The sequence below is a fragment of the Penaeus japonicus genome, unplaced genomic scaffold, assembly GCF_977035675.1.
Source record: "Penaeus japonicus unplaced genomic scaffold, GWHDUDI00000001_assembly GWHDUDI00000001, whole genome shotgun sequence".
In the NCBI taxonomy this organism is placed as follows: domain Eukaryota; kingdom Metazoa; phylum Arthropoda; class Malacostraca; order Decapoda; family Penaeidae; genus Penaeus; species Penaeus japonicus.
In genome coordinates, this window is record NW_028234403.1 from 55,086,660 (window position 1) to 55,104,394 (window position 17,735).

The 17,735-nt window shown below is 36.9% G+C and overlaps 2 protein-coding genes across 8 annotated transcripts in view; both read left to right on the plus strand.

Moving 5' to 3' along the window:
* The first annotated feature begins 2,276 nt into the window (after window positions 1–2,276).
* On the plus strand, window positions 2,277–10,083 carry LOC122250366 (uncharacterized). The gene is made up of 3 exons (XM_043011748.2): window positions 2,277–2,937; window positions 6,103–6,304; window positions 8,531–10,083. Exons 1-3 carry the CDS (start codon window positions 2,415–2,417, stop codon window positions 9,840–9,842), a joined length of 2,037 nt encoding a protein of 678 aa, XP_042867682.2. The 5' UTR covers window positions 2,277–2,414; the 3' UTR covers window positions 9,843–10,083.
* A 4,463-nt stretch (window positions 10,084–14,546) lies between these two features.
* The window catches only part of Nf-YB (nuclear factor Y-box B), a 4,823-nt gene continuing 1,634 nt past the window's right edge, over window positions 14,547–17,735 (plus strand). The window contains exons 1-4 of one of the 7 annotated variants that reach the window (XM_043011742.2): window positions 14,547–14,683; window positions 16,526–16,761; window positions 16,966–17,055; window positions 17,595–17,702. In XM_043011742.2, coding sequence (XP_042867676.1) covers window positions 16,543–16,761; window positions 16,966–17,055; window positions 17,595–17,702 — 417 coding nt within the window. In that variant the 5' untranslated portion in view covers window positions 14,547–14,683; window positions 16,526–16,542. Of the gene's footprint in view, window positions 14,877–14,923; window positions 15,454–16,525; window positions 16,762–16,965; window positions 17,056–17,594; window positions 17,703–17,735 lie in introns of those variants that run through there. The other 6 variants (XM_043011746.2, XM_043011743.2, XM_043011747.2 and 3 more) reach the window with 6 other exon arrangements.

Sequence of the window (17,735 nt, forward strand, 5' to 3'; positions counted from 1 at the left end):
TTCTATCACACTAAGTATAAAGAACATACTGAGCCGATAAGAACCCTATATTACAATTATAGTCTACTACAACATTACTAAAGCCAGTCATTTGGTAGATAAAAGTCTCACAATATAGTAAAACACACGAAAAAGACTCTCGTATTATTATGAATGAATGAAAGAGCTAAAAAAGTTGCGATATGTACCAAGCCGCGTCACTGAAATCAAACTTGCCTGAGATGCCGCGCAGGTGGCGCTAATGCCCGCATGAGGACCGGGGGAACCAATCTATTCCCGTCTTATTAAGGGGGCTATTCACGATGGGCCGCCATCTTGTAGTTTTTATTGCTATGCTAAAGAAAAATTTAGAATTAATTAGTTGTAGGATGTTCCTGTCATTGATGTTAGATTGATATGTAATGTGCACGATTATCTTGCAAAAATGTATTATATCTAATTTAGAGTTATTACATATACATAGTATTTAGCATTTTCGCTACAAACACGCACGCACGCACACACACACACACACACACACACACACACACACACACACACACACACATATATAAATATATATATATATATATGTGTGTGTGTGTGTGTGTGTGTGTGTATATGTATATATATGTATATGTATATATATGTATATGTATATATATGTATATATATATATATATATATATATATATATATATATATATTATATATAATATATATAATATGCGTGTGTGTGTGTGTGTTGTGTGTGTGTGTATGTATGTATGTATTATACACACATATATATAACCACACAATATATATATAGATAGATAGATAGACAGATAGATAGATATAGTGTGTGTGTGTGTGTGTCTGTGTGTGTGCGTTTGCGTGTTCTCACTATGTTGTTCTGATCTCATGCCTTTTTTTTAGATCGTAGACTTCAAACCTTTTCCTCCCCGCTTACCCTTTTGAGCATTCCTAGTGTCAGCCATGTACCCTCCCCTTTGTGATAAGTGAAAAAATAACACAATAGCACCCCCGAAATGTACACATTCTTCTTGGACAAAATCCAATATTCCTGAAACACGAAGTGTACAACATAATCCGTCACTTATTTTCCCTGGTTCCTCCAATGTTGTAAAACCGATTTTCTTCAGTCTGTCTTCACATTTCTAAAACCTTAAAATCGGTGCCTATTTAGTGACTGCTCGTTAACTTTATATCAATTAAAAAATGGCGGCTGTATTTTCCCGTTTTTCATTGCACCAAAGGAGGTTTTTATGTACAACCATTAGTAATAAAAAAGGGGGGCGTGGCTAGAAGATGAGACTTGGCATTCTGCATACATAGAAATCGAACAGTAATTGTGGTAAAGTAATTGAATATGCAATGTTAGTTAAGGACTTGAAAAGCACATCTCAGACATGAAGTACACATCCGTTACTTAGAACACACTTCACACTTTAGTTTCTTTTAGTGTGTACCCAATATCTCGGTGAAAAGTGCCGCCACTCGTGTGTATGCGTGTACGTAGGGTGTACGTGTGCCTGTGTGTAAGTGTGGGTGTAATTGTAAGAGTAAGGGTAATTGTAGGCGTAAATCTAAGTGTATTGTATCTGCAAATACATTGTATGTGTAAGGGTAAATATATTGTATGTGTGAGTGTAAGTGTAAGTGTATTGTATAGTAAGTGTAAATATATTGTATATGTGTGAGTGTATTGTATATGTAAATGTGTGAGTGTATTGTATATGTAAATGTGTGAGTATTGTATATGTAAGTATAAGTGTATTGCATATGTAAGTGTAAATGTATTGTATGTGTCAGTGTTTAAATGTGTAGTTTATTGTATGAGTAAATGTGAAAGTGTATTGTATGTGCATGTGTAAGTTTAGGTGCATGTTTAAGAGGATTGTATGAGTAAGTGTGAAAGTGTATTGTATGTGTATGTGTAAGATTAGGTGTAAATTTAAGTGTATTGTATGAGTAAGTGCAAGTGTATTGTATGTGTAAAAGTTTAGGTGTAAGTTTAAGTGTACAGTATGAGTAAGTATGAGTGTATTGTATGTGTATGTGTAAGTTTAGGTGTAAGTTTAAGTGTATTATATGAGTAAGTATGAGTGAATTATATGTGTATATGTAAAAGTTTAGGTGTAAGTTTAAGTGAATTATATGAGTAAGTGTGAGTGAATTATATGTGTATGTGTAAGTTTAGGTGTAAGCTTAAGTGAATCATATGAATAAGTGTGAGTATACAGTATGTGAACTGTCAGTGGTTTGAGGTTGGTACCCCTGCCTCCCGCACGGTTGGTACCCCCGACATTGTTTACAACGTGCGAACGGTGAAACTTATCCGGAAAATCGAGAGATCGAGAGTTCGCACTTCCCACCCCGTACACACACACCACAAGCCTTGCCACGGCCATGCAATATTTTCTCATCCCTTTATGAGGATGAACGGGACCAAAAGAGGCGGCAGGCGAGTGTCAGCGCCGCCCATCACCCAAGAGGCAGGCGAGTGTCCTCACGGTGAAGCTAATGGCGAAGTCAAAACAAAACATGGCCGTGACACTTCGTCTTCGTCTTTCTCTTCTTCCTCTTTCTCCTCCTCTTCTATCTCCTCCTCTTCCTCTTCCTCGCTTGGCCCCAGGAATGAGGCTCGAGCTCTCCTCTTGCCGCCGCCGCCGCCGCCCCGTGTGGTGTACAGCAAGGACAGTAGGTTGGAGGAAGTGCTTGAGGAACCGTGGGTGGTGGAGGGCGAAGGAGGAGAGGAAGAAGAGGTAGAAGAAGAAGAGGAAGAGGTAGAAGAAGAAGATGAGATAGGAGAGGGAGAGGGAGGAGGAGGAGGAGAAGAGGTGGTGGTCGAGACGGAGACTCCCTCGGCTGAAGAAGGACTCGAGTCTTGCGTCGTGGATCTCGCCGAGGACTTCAATAGGATCTTTAATGTGAATAGTTTCGGGAGCTTTCAAGGTCTGGATGATTTGGGTTTTCGCTTTATCTTTTTTTTTTTTTTCTTTTAGGTTGAGGGAGGGTTTGGGGGGGGGGGATTTTTAGTATGTAGTTGGGATTGATTTTTTTGTCTGAAGACGAGCCGGCTCTGTTCTGAATTGACGTTCGCTTATGGCTAGCTTTGGGCTCGTTGCTTTTAGATTTTTGGCAATTGTAACCACCCGTAGCGAAAAAAACAAACCTTTTGGCATGACGTTCCTTTGATTTTGACGCAACACCATAAAACCCTTTTCTTCCGCGAAAGGTTTCCGATGGAAATGAATAGCGAAACTGTACAAAGCACAACGAAAACTACCAGAAAAATATTGTGTCGTGCCTAGAGGGTTGGTTGCGTCTTTATCCACGGCAGAGCTTGGATATCGATACCAATTTCGATGGGTTGTTCACTTTCTACGTCAGAGTTTCCTTGGGGTACTTCATGCCTTCTCCACGTATTGGGTCTAGTATCATTGCAATTGATGGTTAGAGCTAACCAAAACGACTATAATTGCACACGAGACATCTCAAAGAATCCATTGATACCAAGTATGGCACCACTAGATTCCTTGTGATGACATGGACCTATTATAGAAATTTACTGGTTGCAAATTGCAATGGTGGCTTAGAAGCTCCTACCTTGCCAGAATATACATGATAGACTAGTATGGAAAGATTCTTCAGATGCAGAAGTTGATGCTCAACCTTTGATTTTTGGTTCAGGTGGCCGTATGATGTTCCTTCTTTTTATTAGAATACCAAGTTTATATTTATTGATTTGTAAACAGAATGCCCTAAAATTGTGAATACGTTCTAAATTATTAATAATGGTTTAAGCCGAAGCAAAGAGTGTGGCTCACTGAGTGGCTTGCTTTGGTCATTGCATGCAAAGCTTTAACCATTGGTTAGGTCATGCACAGTAATCATAGGCTACCATCACTTTCTGACAGATTATTTTCTATTGCTAATTGTGTTGGTTAATGTGGTAATTAGTGTTTAATTGAAATCAAGCATTTGTTGCTGATGACATAAGATACAAGTTTTGAATTTTTCTTACATTTTGAAAAAGGATTTAAGTTCTGGTAAATCCCATATTCAGTTCCAGGGACTTGCTTCCTGATTTTTGTATTGACAATTAGGTATGTTAAGAAATATTGCCATGATGTATTTAGTGTGTATATATAATATGTAATCAAAACTTAAAGGAAAATAGCAAGAAAGAGAAGAAAATTTTACCATGTTAGTAATAAAAAAATAGATCAATAAACCAACAATGCCTGCCGTGACTTCAGTGATTACTGTAGTCTCTGGCTAAGGACAACAAAGCTCCACCCCACATATTCTGGCAAGATAAAGATATTAGGTCTCATTGACAGTCTATAGTCGAGTAAGGAACCAGTCCAGGCTTGGAATATATTTGATGGAGCTTTGTTGGTTTTGGCTGGAATGCTAAAGGCATGGAGGTCACATCACTCATGGGGTGTAACCGATTGGTTCCGGATGACATGATATCACACCATAGGAATATTTCGCTCCCGCAGGATAACGTCCTATCACATGATCTCTCCCTCAAAACATACGTCTTACATCGCTATATATGTATATACTTTAGGAGTTCCATTTGTATAGACACATTTTTCTTCACTTATGAAAATAATGTAAACAAGTAAAACACTACTATCACCCATTTTACATGAAAAGTACTCTGAGAGACACATCAGACCAGGAGAGATTTCATGCTTAGTCATTGGACACACCTGGGTTCAACAATTACCAGAAAGAGATTTTAGATTCATGCATTTTGTATTTTGTGAAAATTGTGGTATACTTCTTCTCTTTGCTCAGATCACAAGCAAAATTTCATATGAATATGTAGTTTGTCATTTCTAATTTTAACCCTGAAAGGACAAGCTGTCTTATGATCTAATACAGAAATGTACTAAATGATCACTTATATTAACTCAAAATCTTAATTATGACATTAAATTTCCTAGGCACATTAAGCACATCCTCTAGGGGTTAATACTGAATAGCCCTTGAGATAACAGGTTGTTTTCTCTCCTTAATTATGTTAGAACAGGATCATTACTCTATAACTACTGCTGCCAATTGTTGGTCAAAATGCCTGTTGATTTTGACACGAAATGGAATAATTCATTGCCATAGATGCATAACTATTCTCCCTGATGAGGACTCAAACCTCGACCACTCTAGTTGATTTAGTAGATGGTAGATGGGCAAGTTTCATGATGTTTTCCCCTAATGGCATTAAGAGAAAAGATCCTCTTTTGAAAGGTTCCTTAGGAGCTTGCAGCAATATTCACTATTCAAGTTTTTATTCATTTAGCCCATGCCTCATCAAGAACAAGACTTTTTGTATGTGTTTACATCCCGTTAGCAGCAACTATACTTAGGATTATTTTTTTTTAATAGAATGCTTTGATTTATAGTAATCTCATGTTTCATTAGTATATTCTCTACCTTGATTAACGGTACACTTTGTTTTAGCATGTGACTAGTTCAGTGGTAACTCAAATGGCCTGCGTTTGCGCCTGGCTCAGAACATGAGGAAAGTCTGTGTTGTTGTCAGATACTGACTGCTGTCCCTGCGATGAGCACAGAGTGGAAGGCTAGGCTAATTCAGTTTCATGTGGGTGTAGAGGGGTGTAGGACATAAATATATATATATATATATATATATATATATATATATATATATATATATATATATATATATATATATATATATATATACACACACACACACACACACACACACACACACACACACACACACACACACACACACACACACACACACACACACACACACACACACACACACACACACACACACACACACACACACACACACACACACACACACACACACACACACACACCACACACACACACCACACACACACACACACACACACACACACACACACACACACACACACACACACACACACACACACACACACACACACACACACATACACACACTGTAGTTGTATATATACACACTGTAGTGTGGGTACAACCCCTTAGATTTGGCAGTTTGTGACCTTTGAATCTTTGAAAACTTGAATGATAACAAAATACATCAGTCAGAAGCAAATATCACACCCAAATTTCTCTTTACAGAATTTGAGAAGCTATTCAACAAATTCAAGGAAGAGACTGGCTCTGTGTTCCGAGTCAAGTCGTCGTGCAGTGTAGCCTACGAAAACTCCAGGCGGAAGAAGCACTTCATCCCAACACGTTTCAAGTTTGTTTCCATCAAGTATTGCTGCGTTCACTATGGCCAGCCCAAAGTCACTGGCCAGGGCATCCGCACTAAGCAGAGGTTAGTTTTATGGTTGAGACCTACTTTTTTCTTCTTTCTTCAAAGTGGCATTCCCTAGACATCAAATAGGTTAGATTGGAAGGTACAGGAATGGGTCTGAAAATTTCCTGATGTAAACATGAGGAATCATGTAAAAAACAAAATTATTCTTGCACTCCTGGCAGTAATAGATGTTTATAATTTTAGCAGTTATAGATTTTTATATTTTTAGCAGTAATAGATGTTTATAATTTTAGCTGTAATAGATGTTTATAATTTTAGCAGTAATAGATGTTTATAATTTTAGCAGTAATAGATATTTATAATTTTAGCTCAGTTGCTAAACACATTCAGACATTAATCCTTAAGGCTTGTCTACATGATCATTTGGCATATATATAGTGGTCATGCATTTTTCGGATCAGTGTTAAGCCATGGGGATGGAGCATAGTGGTAAAGAATCGAGGATCTTTACACGAGCATAGATTGGTAGGATGCCACCAAAGCTGTTCCTCAAAACTGACTGTGTAGACTCTCCTCCCACAGTCTATTCCTCAGCGACATGGTTCGTCCCCATACCTCGACGCTGATAAAAAAAAAATCTCAGCCACCTTCCCTAATAACTAATTGTGTAGACAAGTGTTAGAAATCAGTTTCCAAGCATCAGTGGCTGGAGTGGTTAGGTGTTTCAGTGTTACACGGTCAGTTTGCTATTCTCCGAAGCCCAGAGCAAATGATTTTGTAGATGAGCACTTATAGGTAGCTAGGGTGAAGCTTATGCACCTGAACAGTCAGAGCCCACCAAGCAGGATTTCCGAGCAATAATTTTCTGTAACCAACTGGCTTTTATAGACCATCAATCTACCCTTACATCTGCCAATGGTTTGCTAAATTCATAGCCAGATGTAAGAACAATCAGGTTAAATGGAGGGGCTCATAGAGATGTGCACGGCATTGTTAATGTGTTGAAACCTGGATTTATCAATATCAACACCCTGAAATCTTGCAGGAATCTGCTGAGTGGGCATTTCCAGACCCATCTCTGCAAGAAAGCCATGAGTGTGGGAAAAGTGATGGTGTGCTCATTCTCTTACATGCATAGCCACTTCAACTCTGTTCAACTTCAGAATCAACACACAATCATTCCACTCTCTTACAAATATTTGTCTTGGCTTAGGAACAACAGCACCTCTACATGGACTATCTCTCTACATACAGTACTCACCTAAAAGTGGGCCTTTAGGAAGTAACGAAAGCTGAGAGGCATAAGCCCTTCTCCCTACAATCCAGACCTGGTCCCTTGTGACTTTATGTTCCCTATGGCCAAAAACGTTTCATTGAAGGAGTTTCAGAACCCAGACGTTATTCTGGCATCATACACTGACCTGAAGTGACCTATACTGAAACCTCCCAGAAGTGGTTTTGGAGGATGTAATTGTATGTAGAATCTGGGGAACACTTTGAAAAACTGAAAGATTACAGAAGTTTTGAAACCGGAGAATTTCTCATTGACAGAATCTAGAAAATTTTAGTATTACGAAGTTAGGAGGGTTGAACCAATGCCATCTCTTCAAGTTTCTTATAGGACATATAGATAAGCATAGTTTAGTCATATATGTGGCAGCTGCTTCTTTGTTGATAAAGTTCTCAGTATTTTTGTGCAATTTTAAAGATTGTTGTCATTGTCAGATTTTAAAGATTGGTCATTGTCATCATTTAATTTTATACTACATATTTTTAAAAATATTTTATGAAAAAAATAAATACTGGTCTATCTATATGTGTTAATATTTAGAGGTATAACTTTCATGTCAAAGAGGTTATTATCATGTACTCAGTGTGGCAGTTTTCCATTTAGCTTTAAAACATTGTGATGTGCCATTGTTACTGAGCAAAAGTGATGTTTTCTGTAACTCATATCTGTGTGATATCTTTATTTGAATAAGTAATAACAAAATTCCACAACCTATGGGCTAACTCTTCTCTTAACTCTACTCTTCCTTTGATTAAGCTACAAATAATGGTTGATGCTACAATATTTTGTATAACCAGTGAGCTACAACTTTACATAAAGATTTTGATGTGACATTATTCGAGAATATCAACCCGTTAGATACAGGTGATGTAAATGTGCCGACATAGGAAAAGGAAGCCTTAAATGGCACTTAAATCCATCCATGGTCACTATCAAATCCTCTGTCTCCCTGTCTCTCTCATATCAACTATATTTATTTTATAACGTTGCAGGTATCTCCCCTGTGGATGCGGATGTGTTTTATCACTGGCGTACAACCGAGGGGCGCTATTCATATCTCAGGTCATCATGCAGCACAACCACGAAGTGAGCAATGAGATGGCACCCTACTATGCCATCAACCGAAGAATCAGTAATAGCGAACTCAGGCAAGTGGCACACGTGATTGATTTGATGCCTAGCAGCAGATCCTTACAGCAGTTCCTACAAGAACATTTCCACAGGCCCATCACACTCCAAGATGCCAAGAATATACGAGCCAGGCTGAAGATGCTCCAGATGCAACCGCACTGTGTCATCAAGCATAATGTAAAGGCCATCTCTCAGTCGAAGGAAGAGAAGCATGTTGAGGAAGAGGAGAGACATGTTATTGAACATGAGATAGGGGAGGAGGCGACCGTGGAGAGGGAAGGGGAGTTTACCGAGTTGGAAGTGGTTGCGTGTGACCATGATCTCCAGGACTATAAACAGTGCCAACAGCAACACTTTGTTCAGAATTTTGAAGATGAACAATTCTCTCAGCCAAAGTGGAAGACCAAAGTGATAAATGAGGTGAAAACAAAGATAGTGACTCTCATGAACAGCTGGGAAACCAACGTCTTTTGGGAACGTGTATCTGTCATTAACAAGTTAATAGAGTGCTGGGAGAATGGTGATAATTTTGATTTAAATCATAATCCAGAAACTGTATACAGCCAAGGTCAGGGTTTGCTTATCAAGCAAGAACCAGAAAGTACACTGTCTTCTGGAAAAATGGGACCACAAGCAAGAAGACTCCAGTTAGGAAAACACAGAAAAACGCTAATAGACCGGAAAGTGCCTCCTTCCAAAAATGAACCAGAAAGTCAAATTAATTTAATGCTTCCTCTCTTAAGTGGTGCTAACGTGCAACTTCTTCCAACTTCCTTTAAAGGGTCTTCCCCTAAGTTGATGCTTCCACAGACTGAAAAGAGTGCAGAAGTAATACAGAAAAGAAGGCCCGGGAGACCTAGAAAATACCCTATAAAGCAAAAAGAAGGCGAGACTCCAGTATTATCGAAGAGTTTCTCTGGTGGAACTGTGCCCAACCTAGAGATGGGCAGCAAGGGACAGCTCATCAAAAGCAATCAAGAATTGCAGCCAATTGTTTTGTCGGTGACAAGGGACAGTGCTGTGGATGCCTCCGACCAAGCCATAGAAGTAGAAATTGAAGTGAATGGCGATGAGATTAATGTAAAGAGGATTAAACAAGAGCCACTTGAATACTGTGAGGTAGATGCCGCAGATCTTTCTCAGTATCAGTATGGCGAACACTCGTATGTTTGATATTCCGCAGCATGTTTGATTATTGGATGGAATTTAAAGGTAAATAATGATATTATCTACACAATATCTGTAATAATGATGTCTGTTGAATTGAAATATGTATTTGCAAAATGAAAGAATTTACATATAGTCTTTCCAAATTATTTACACAATTGACGGTTATATATTTGTTCCTAAAATATATTTGTGCTCAGTGAATAATATTATGGAAAAATTATTCAAAATAAATCATGAACAGAAATGAATTTATATATTTATATCCCTTTGCTGCTTTGTTGATATATTCTCACTCATTTACTGATTTACTGAAATACATTTAATTAATAGTAGATACTAATATATATAAATATATATATATATATATATATATATATATATATATATATATATATATATATATTATATTTTTTTTTTTTTTTTTTTTTTTTTTTTTATTTTTTTTTTTTTTTTGAGAGGTCTTATAAGAAAACCAACAATAACTATATGAGAAAATTTTCCCATGTTATTGACCTATCTTAAGAAAGGAACTTTTCAGTGAAGTATCATATACTAGTAAACTGTTTGATACCTTTGCTGGTTAATCTGTAGAGTGCAAATACCATAGTTGATTGCACCTTATGTTGTGCAACAATTTTGTTTTTGTTTTCATTATAACCTTGAAGAGAAACATTCAGAGTATTATCTGGTGGAATATTCTTCCCACTTGCGGACCGGGGATAGATTCGCTTGTCCTGTCTCCAGGATGGGTTTTATTAAGGCAGTTTGAAGTAACATAAATTGAATTTTCCCACTATCTTTCAGTCAGTCATTATAAATCTAGAGACATTTTTGTGTTTTATTTTGTTGTGTTTTGTTGTGTTTAGAAACTTACATGTGCCATATGACAGGCTATATCAATGCTGCAGTTGACAAAAATTGTAGTATATGATCAATATCACCTCATTGTTTTCTTTATACTCAGTGAGATAGAAGTATTTCTGTCTTATGGTAGGACAAAAAGCAACTTTATTTTTTCGTATTTTATGCTGTCATGAACGAATACGAAGCTTATAACCACCTACCATGAAGATAACATAAAGAGGTAGGGAAGAGGAAGGAAACCTGTGCTTGTGACTGTGAGTGCCACAGTAAAGGGCATCCAAATTGGCACAGGAGCACATTTTCGACACTGGGTATGGTTTGAGTAAACCTTCCTCTTCTTGTTCTGCCTGCACATCCTTCATCGGCGGTACTTTAGAGCAAGAGGTCGTCAACTTGCTGTGTGTCATTGCTCTCAAAAGATAGTGCTTGCTAGAGACTGTAGATGGGTGCCATTCAAGGCTCTCTCTCCTGCTGGTGCTAGGAGAAAGTGGTGCCATCTAGGTTTTGGACATTAGGTTATCTTAACCCAGTCACGACGGGGGTATTCCAGCCTTGCATGTTACAATGCCGGGGCTCTCGAACGCATAGGCCTAAATCAGTTAAATAAACGACGCCATATGGCGTCACCCAGCGAACCCGTAGTGTACCACCTGTCCAGAGAGGGTTAATATTACAGTAATTATTGTAATTATGACTGCAATTGTCATTCTCACTCACTCCTTACTCATAGCACAATGAAATAGATAGCACAATGATCTAATATCCCCAAACGTCATGTATGTCATGACACCCGTCGTCAGGCCTAAGCCCAAGCGTCATGTACGTCATGACACCCGTCCGCATTTGGTTAATGAAATTTAGAAAGTGAAAATATAGCCATTTTGGAAAACCTACTTTAACACTATATGCGAGACCTGTTACTACCCAGAAATTTCAATTAAGTGATATCAAAAACTTAGACTATGATTATTCCAATAATTTGTGGATCTGTAGTGATGTTGCTGATGATAAGTCATTTTAGGTTTTAAAGTTGAATAGTTCTGTATTTATATTAGAAAATCAAAAAATTAAATTCAAATTTTCTATACAATCGTGATATGACTTAGGATAACCATGATATATAAATACTTCATATCAGTATTGATATTACAGTCTTCCTTGTCATCATTATTAATAGTACTAGTAATAGCAGTAGTAACAGTAGTAACATGACTGCTACCTTCCTACTGCTACTGCTTATGGTTGTAACAGTATGATTGGTAGTCCTACAATAATTTTCATTTGTGCTGATTTCTTAGGTTTTGTTTATCCAATGATATTGAGAATGTTTTTATTTTTGTTTCTATTATTTTTATTATTATTATGTTTATTGTTATTATTATTACCATTATTATTATTATAATTATCATAATTATTATGGTTATTATCATTATAATTTTTATAACTACAGTAGTATTACTAATTTGATTGCTGTGCTGTTGCAAGTTATCATATATCTGTTGCATGTAAATTTTGAATAATGCAGCTTTCCTAATCAAAGTCTTCAGGGAATATAAGTAACTGTGATCCTTCTGTAGGAATAGATTTTAATCCAGGGAATTACAACTCTTGACTTGCAATAACTTGATATCAATAACTTCGCTTTGCTATAAAGTAAGATGTTTAATTCCTGCTTTTCTTAGGTAACAGAAGTAGCAAAGTATTTGATATATTTTCTCATTTAACATGAAGTGAAGCACATCATGTTTGTCTGTTGTTGATAAAGAGCAATTGCAAAAGATGCTTTCATTATATCATTGTATCAAATATAAAATATATGATAGTAAAAGAAATTACACATGATTACAGGAATATAAGTAACTGTGATCCCTCTGTAGAAATAGATTTTAATATAAGAAATTAAATTCTCATTTAACATGAAGTGAAGCACATCATGTTTGTCTGTTGTTGATAAAGAGCAATTGCAAAAGATGCTTTCATTATGATATCATTGTATCAAATATAAAATATATGATAGTAAAAGAAATTACACATGATTACAGGAATATAAGTAACTGTGATCCTTCTGTAGGATTAGATTTTAATCCAGGGAATTACAACTCTTGACTTGCAATAACTTGATATCAGTAAGTTTGCTTTTTTATAAAGTAAGATGTTTATCTCCAGCTTATCTTGGGTAACGGAAGCAGCAAAGAAATGGAACAGCATTATTTAATTTTTAAATGCTGTATGCTTTAATATTGTGGATAATAACAATCTTATAGATTTTTGGATTAGTTATTATTGTCATTATTATTATTGTTTTTTTAAATTTGTTGCAGGTTTAATTTTAATAATAGGGATTTTTTTTTTGTTTTTTTAATAAGTGTATTTAATCCCAATGGATTTGGTTTATTTCTTAAAAGCTCAATTTATTCCAACCTGGATTTTCAACAGAAGTTAAGTTGTATTTTTAAAGCCTACTTAATTCAGACACAAATATTTATTATAGAGTCATTATTTTACTATTAAGAAGGGAAAAATAAAAATGTATATTTATATATACTTTAAAATCCAACTCGGCTTTTTTGAGTTGTATCTTGACATCATATATACTTATGAAGGAAATAATGTCATGGTTTGCTTACTGTCATTATTATTAAATTGTTAAATCAATGTTATTAAATCATTAGTAGGTATGGGTTAAGTGTTATCTCTGCATCGTATTTGATATATTTTTTCATTTTAACTTGAAGTGAAGCACATCATGTTTGTCTGTTGTTGGTAAAGAGCAATTGCAAAAAATGCTTTCATTATGATCTCATTGTATTAAATATAAAATCCATATGATAGTAAAAAAAAAATACATATGTTTACAGATTAAAGAAACATTTTTTGTTCACAAAGCCATGTGATAGAAATATGGATTTAAAAAAATATATGTGACCTCAGTTAAAAGAATTCTCGCATTTTCCTTATAAGTTGAAAACCATGAAAAAAGAATCGACAACCTGAGACCGAAGCAAAAAGAAATGACATAAATTGCAACATGAAAAACAAAGTACAAACTATGCAAATTTACTTGCAATGTGAGAGCCAAGCAAAAAGAATAAGGCATTATTCTATATCCGACATTAGATCAGAGTTAAGGAAGTAATATCCGTTTCCTGCAACATCATCCACATGTAAAAGAAATAAGGAAATGTCCTTGCAACATAGGCCACATAGGGAATTAATTACGCAAAATGTCTTTCAACATGATGCACGAAATAAGAGCAACTCCATAAAGTCCTCATAGCATAAGACCCTAAATAAAGAAAGAACAACATTAATTTCCCTGCAGAATAAGACACAGGATAAAGAAATAACCTCATCATCTTGCAAAGAACTTTAATAATCATGAAAATGCAATTGCAGGAGCCACGAGCATCCTCAGCGGCTGTTCCGCCCAGCGAACACTCGACGCCAGGAAAGGTATTCGACCTTGTATCGTTAAGAATATTAAGTATTGTCGTGCATGAATTCGCGTATACTTAGTTTTACTTTTTATTTTAAAAGTATTTTTGGTGTGTGTTGGTTATTGTAATCATGGCTGTTGCGAATTTAGTTTTGTGATGAGGATGTTATCTCTGTCGATCCTATTTTTCTTGAGATAAACTGATTAGTTTTGGCAATTAGAAGAAGTAACAAATACCCTATTAGTTAAACAACCGAACCCCTCAACCTAAACAATTCCTTCCAACCCCCACAAAAAGAACCTCAACAGATAGAACAAACCAAGAAAACCAACTTAGAAAGAAATAAAAAAAAAAAATATATATATATATTTCGCTCCCCGGACCGGGTGTCGCACACGAGGTTGCACGGCTTACGATGTACGATAATCACCGTCCTGCAAGTCGCCGCCGTTCCCGCCGACTCCCCTCCGCAAGCGAGACCACGAGAAGCGAATCTCACGAGAAAAACACCTTTTCCCTCCCCGGGCGCTCTCAGCAACGCCGGTAAGTAGCCAGGGATCCCTAGCCGCCCATGGTTGACAGGCGGACGGGCGTGAGATCCGCAAATCACCAATGGAGAGGCAAGCGAGGCGGGGAGGCAGAGGGAACGGCCAATGATGGTTTGTTTACGGCCCGGCGCGCTGTGAGTGGCCGCTTCTGACCAATCTGTAGTCGCCGTTATTTCGTCCAATCTCAGGTAACTTTTCATGTTTGGCGCCAATAATTATCTGCCAATCTTCACTCAGCGCCCATTAGGGGAGGGATGGGCGCCGGGATGGATCGGATCTCCTCGCGGGCGTGGGAGGGAAGGGGATTGGGGATGGGGCCGAGGGGCGCGTCGCCAAAAATTCATGGAAACGAAGGCGAGAAAAAGCCAGGAAGAAGGAATGGCCGTCTTCTGGATATGCTGTCTCCCCCTTCCCCCTCCCCTCCCCCCTCTCCTCTCTCTCCTCTCCCGTGGCCTAAAATTAGTCCTTGTGGGTCGAGGACGGTGCCATGCCTCCTGGGATGGCCCCCTTCCCCCTTCCCCCTTCCCCCACCCTCCTGAGGACAACCTATAGGCCTCTTGGTCTTCTACGAGGATGATATAGGCCTATAGCGAGGTTCTCGGCATTGGTAATGATGGAAAAGGCATTTTGCAATGGCCGAGCGGAGGTGTTTGCGTCGTGTTGCAAGGGAATGGTTCCTCATCCTGCCAAGACAAAGGCAGGGTGTTCTACCGAGAAATATTCACAGTATTTGATGCCTCGTTTGCCTTTCAACACTTACGTTCGGTAAATATTAGTCAAGGTTCATGGCTTAGTCTTTAAACACTTGCGTTTTGGGATTCGTCTTGATTTGGAACTGGACAGAGAACGTGGCTAATGATAATTGGGAAACGAATAGGATACACTGGAAATTAACATTTGTTCTTTTGTTCTTGAATGAAAGGATTTGTTGAGCTTACTTAGGTAGACTACTTGATGTAATATGCAGCTTGGCTTAAATTAAGTAAAAAGCCAGCGAGAAAATGACATGACCAACAACTTTTAATCTAGTGTTTTTTAAAGCTAACAAGGTTCCTAATTATTGATATTGAAAGGAAGTGCATAGTAATGAAAAGGCATTATAATGAGACATTATTCCTGATGTAATCTTGGCCTTTATTCTTTTAACAGTTTGATAGTGAAGAAAGTTATACAAAAAAACAATTTCATATTCCTTTTATTAACATTGGAATTTAAGGAATGATCAACAGTTACTTTAGAAACTTTATAAGCTGATTATTTTTGGAATTCTGAATTTTTAGTTTGCCCAGTTGTATTTGGCATTTCATGGTCTGCATTTTATGATAAAGTAAAGAATTATTGGAATAGGGATCCTTATGTATTATGGCATAATCATGTTTATATGCTAACCAATATGTGATAGAATATTGCCTGAAACACACACACACACATACATGCATGCATAATACTTACATACATATCAATATTATATTTATACTTATATTTATATTTATATTTATAAATAAAAATGAATATATATGTATACTTATATTTATATTTATATTTATAAATAAAAATGAATATATATATATGTATAAAAACATAAAGATATATATGTATATATATATATATATGTATATATATATATATATATATATATATATATATATTAAATTATGTATAAACATATTTCATTATCATATAATTTATTATTTTGGAGAACAGAATTATTATTATTATTGTAGCATATATTAGGAAATATGTTATTAACTTGGAAAAGTAGGGAGTTATACATTAAAGTAAAAAAAAAAAAAAAGGACCATCAGACATATATAAAGATACCTCTCTCTTTGCAAAGGTTTATAAGAAGACACAATGGAAGCAGCCGAAGGGGACGACATCGGTGCCTCCTTCCTCTCCTCTGAACAGTACATGGTCGAGGGCCATGTCGGCCACGGACACCAACACGACGACGAAGACAAGGAAGACCTCCCCCACCTCCTCCGCGAACAAGACCGCTTCCTGCCCATTGCTAACGTTGCTCGTATCATGAAGAAGGGAATCCCAAAGACTGGCAAGGTAGGAGGGAACAAAGTACGTTATTCTTCTTCTTCGCCGTAACCTTGGTGCATGAATAAAGCTGAATATATAATGGAATATATACAGTAATGGATATAAATGCACAGACGTTATTCATGTGTGGTTGATATTTGGCCTGATAATTGTCATAATATAGATACAGGGTTAGAAGTGTAAGAGGTAACATTAGCTTGTAAATTATTTTATCCTTGTCCCCAGATTGCAAAAGATGCTAGAGAATGTGTACAGGAGTGCGTCAGTGAATTCATCAGCTTTGTAACAAGTGAAGCCTCAGACCGTTGTCATCAGGTAGGCCGAGCTTCTTTCTGACTCTGACTTTTGAGATAAAGTGATGATGCGTTATCAGTGGTATTCTGTATTTTAAGTGTATGGTTGGCAGTCTGTATGTTCTCTGCCTTCCTTGTGCCGGTTGGCTTGGCCTGCTCACCTGTTGGCACTCAGGAAAGGCTAACTAATCAGACAAGAGTAAGGAGACCTCCCTAGAAATTTATCATTAAGTAAGGTCATTTTGCCTAATGATAAATGGGGACTGTTTGTTGGCCTTTGCCAGAGCACTGAGCAAGGCAGTCTCTGAATTGGACTTGAGATTGTAGACCATAGGGTATCCAGCACACAGATCGTAAAAACTTTCAAGTGGATTTGTAAAGGACACAGCTAATTGATCATGTGTTTGTCTTCTAGACATTAATTTTTTTCCTTTGCATTCAAATTTTGCTTATAGATTTTGTTGCCTTCGTAATATTATTATATTTATCACGTTGGTAGATTTTAGATGTTTGATGTATCTTCATTTGGTGTATTTATTGATTGCATTCACTTATTTACAGGAAAAAAGAAAGACCATTAATGGTGAAGATATTCTCTGGGCCATGAATGCCTTAGGGTTTGAAAACTACGTAGAACCACTTAAAATTTACCTACAAAAATTCCGTGAGGTGAGTTATTTTCAGAGAATGTTCTTGTGTTTT

Bases quoted from the DNA above. Each gene is read 5' to 3' on its own strand.
- LOC122250366 (XM_043011748.2), top strand. From the start codon at position 2,415: ATGAGGATGAACGGGACCAAAAGAGGCGGCAGGCGAGTGTCAGCGCCG. The intron at 2,938-6,102 runs GTCTGGATGATT...TTCTCTTTACAG, and splicing joins TAGTTTCGGGAGCTTTCAAG to AATTTGAGAAGCTATTCAAC. The intron at 6,305-8,530 runs GTTAGTTTTATG...ATAACGTTGCAG, and splicing joins GGCATCCGCACTAAGCAGAG to GTATCTCCCCTGTGGATGCG.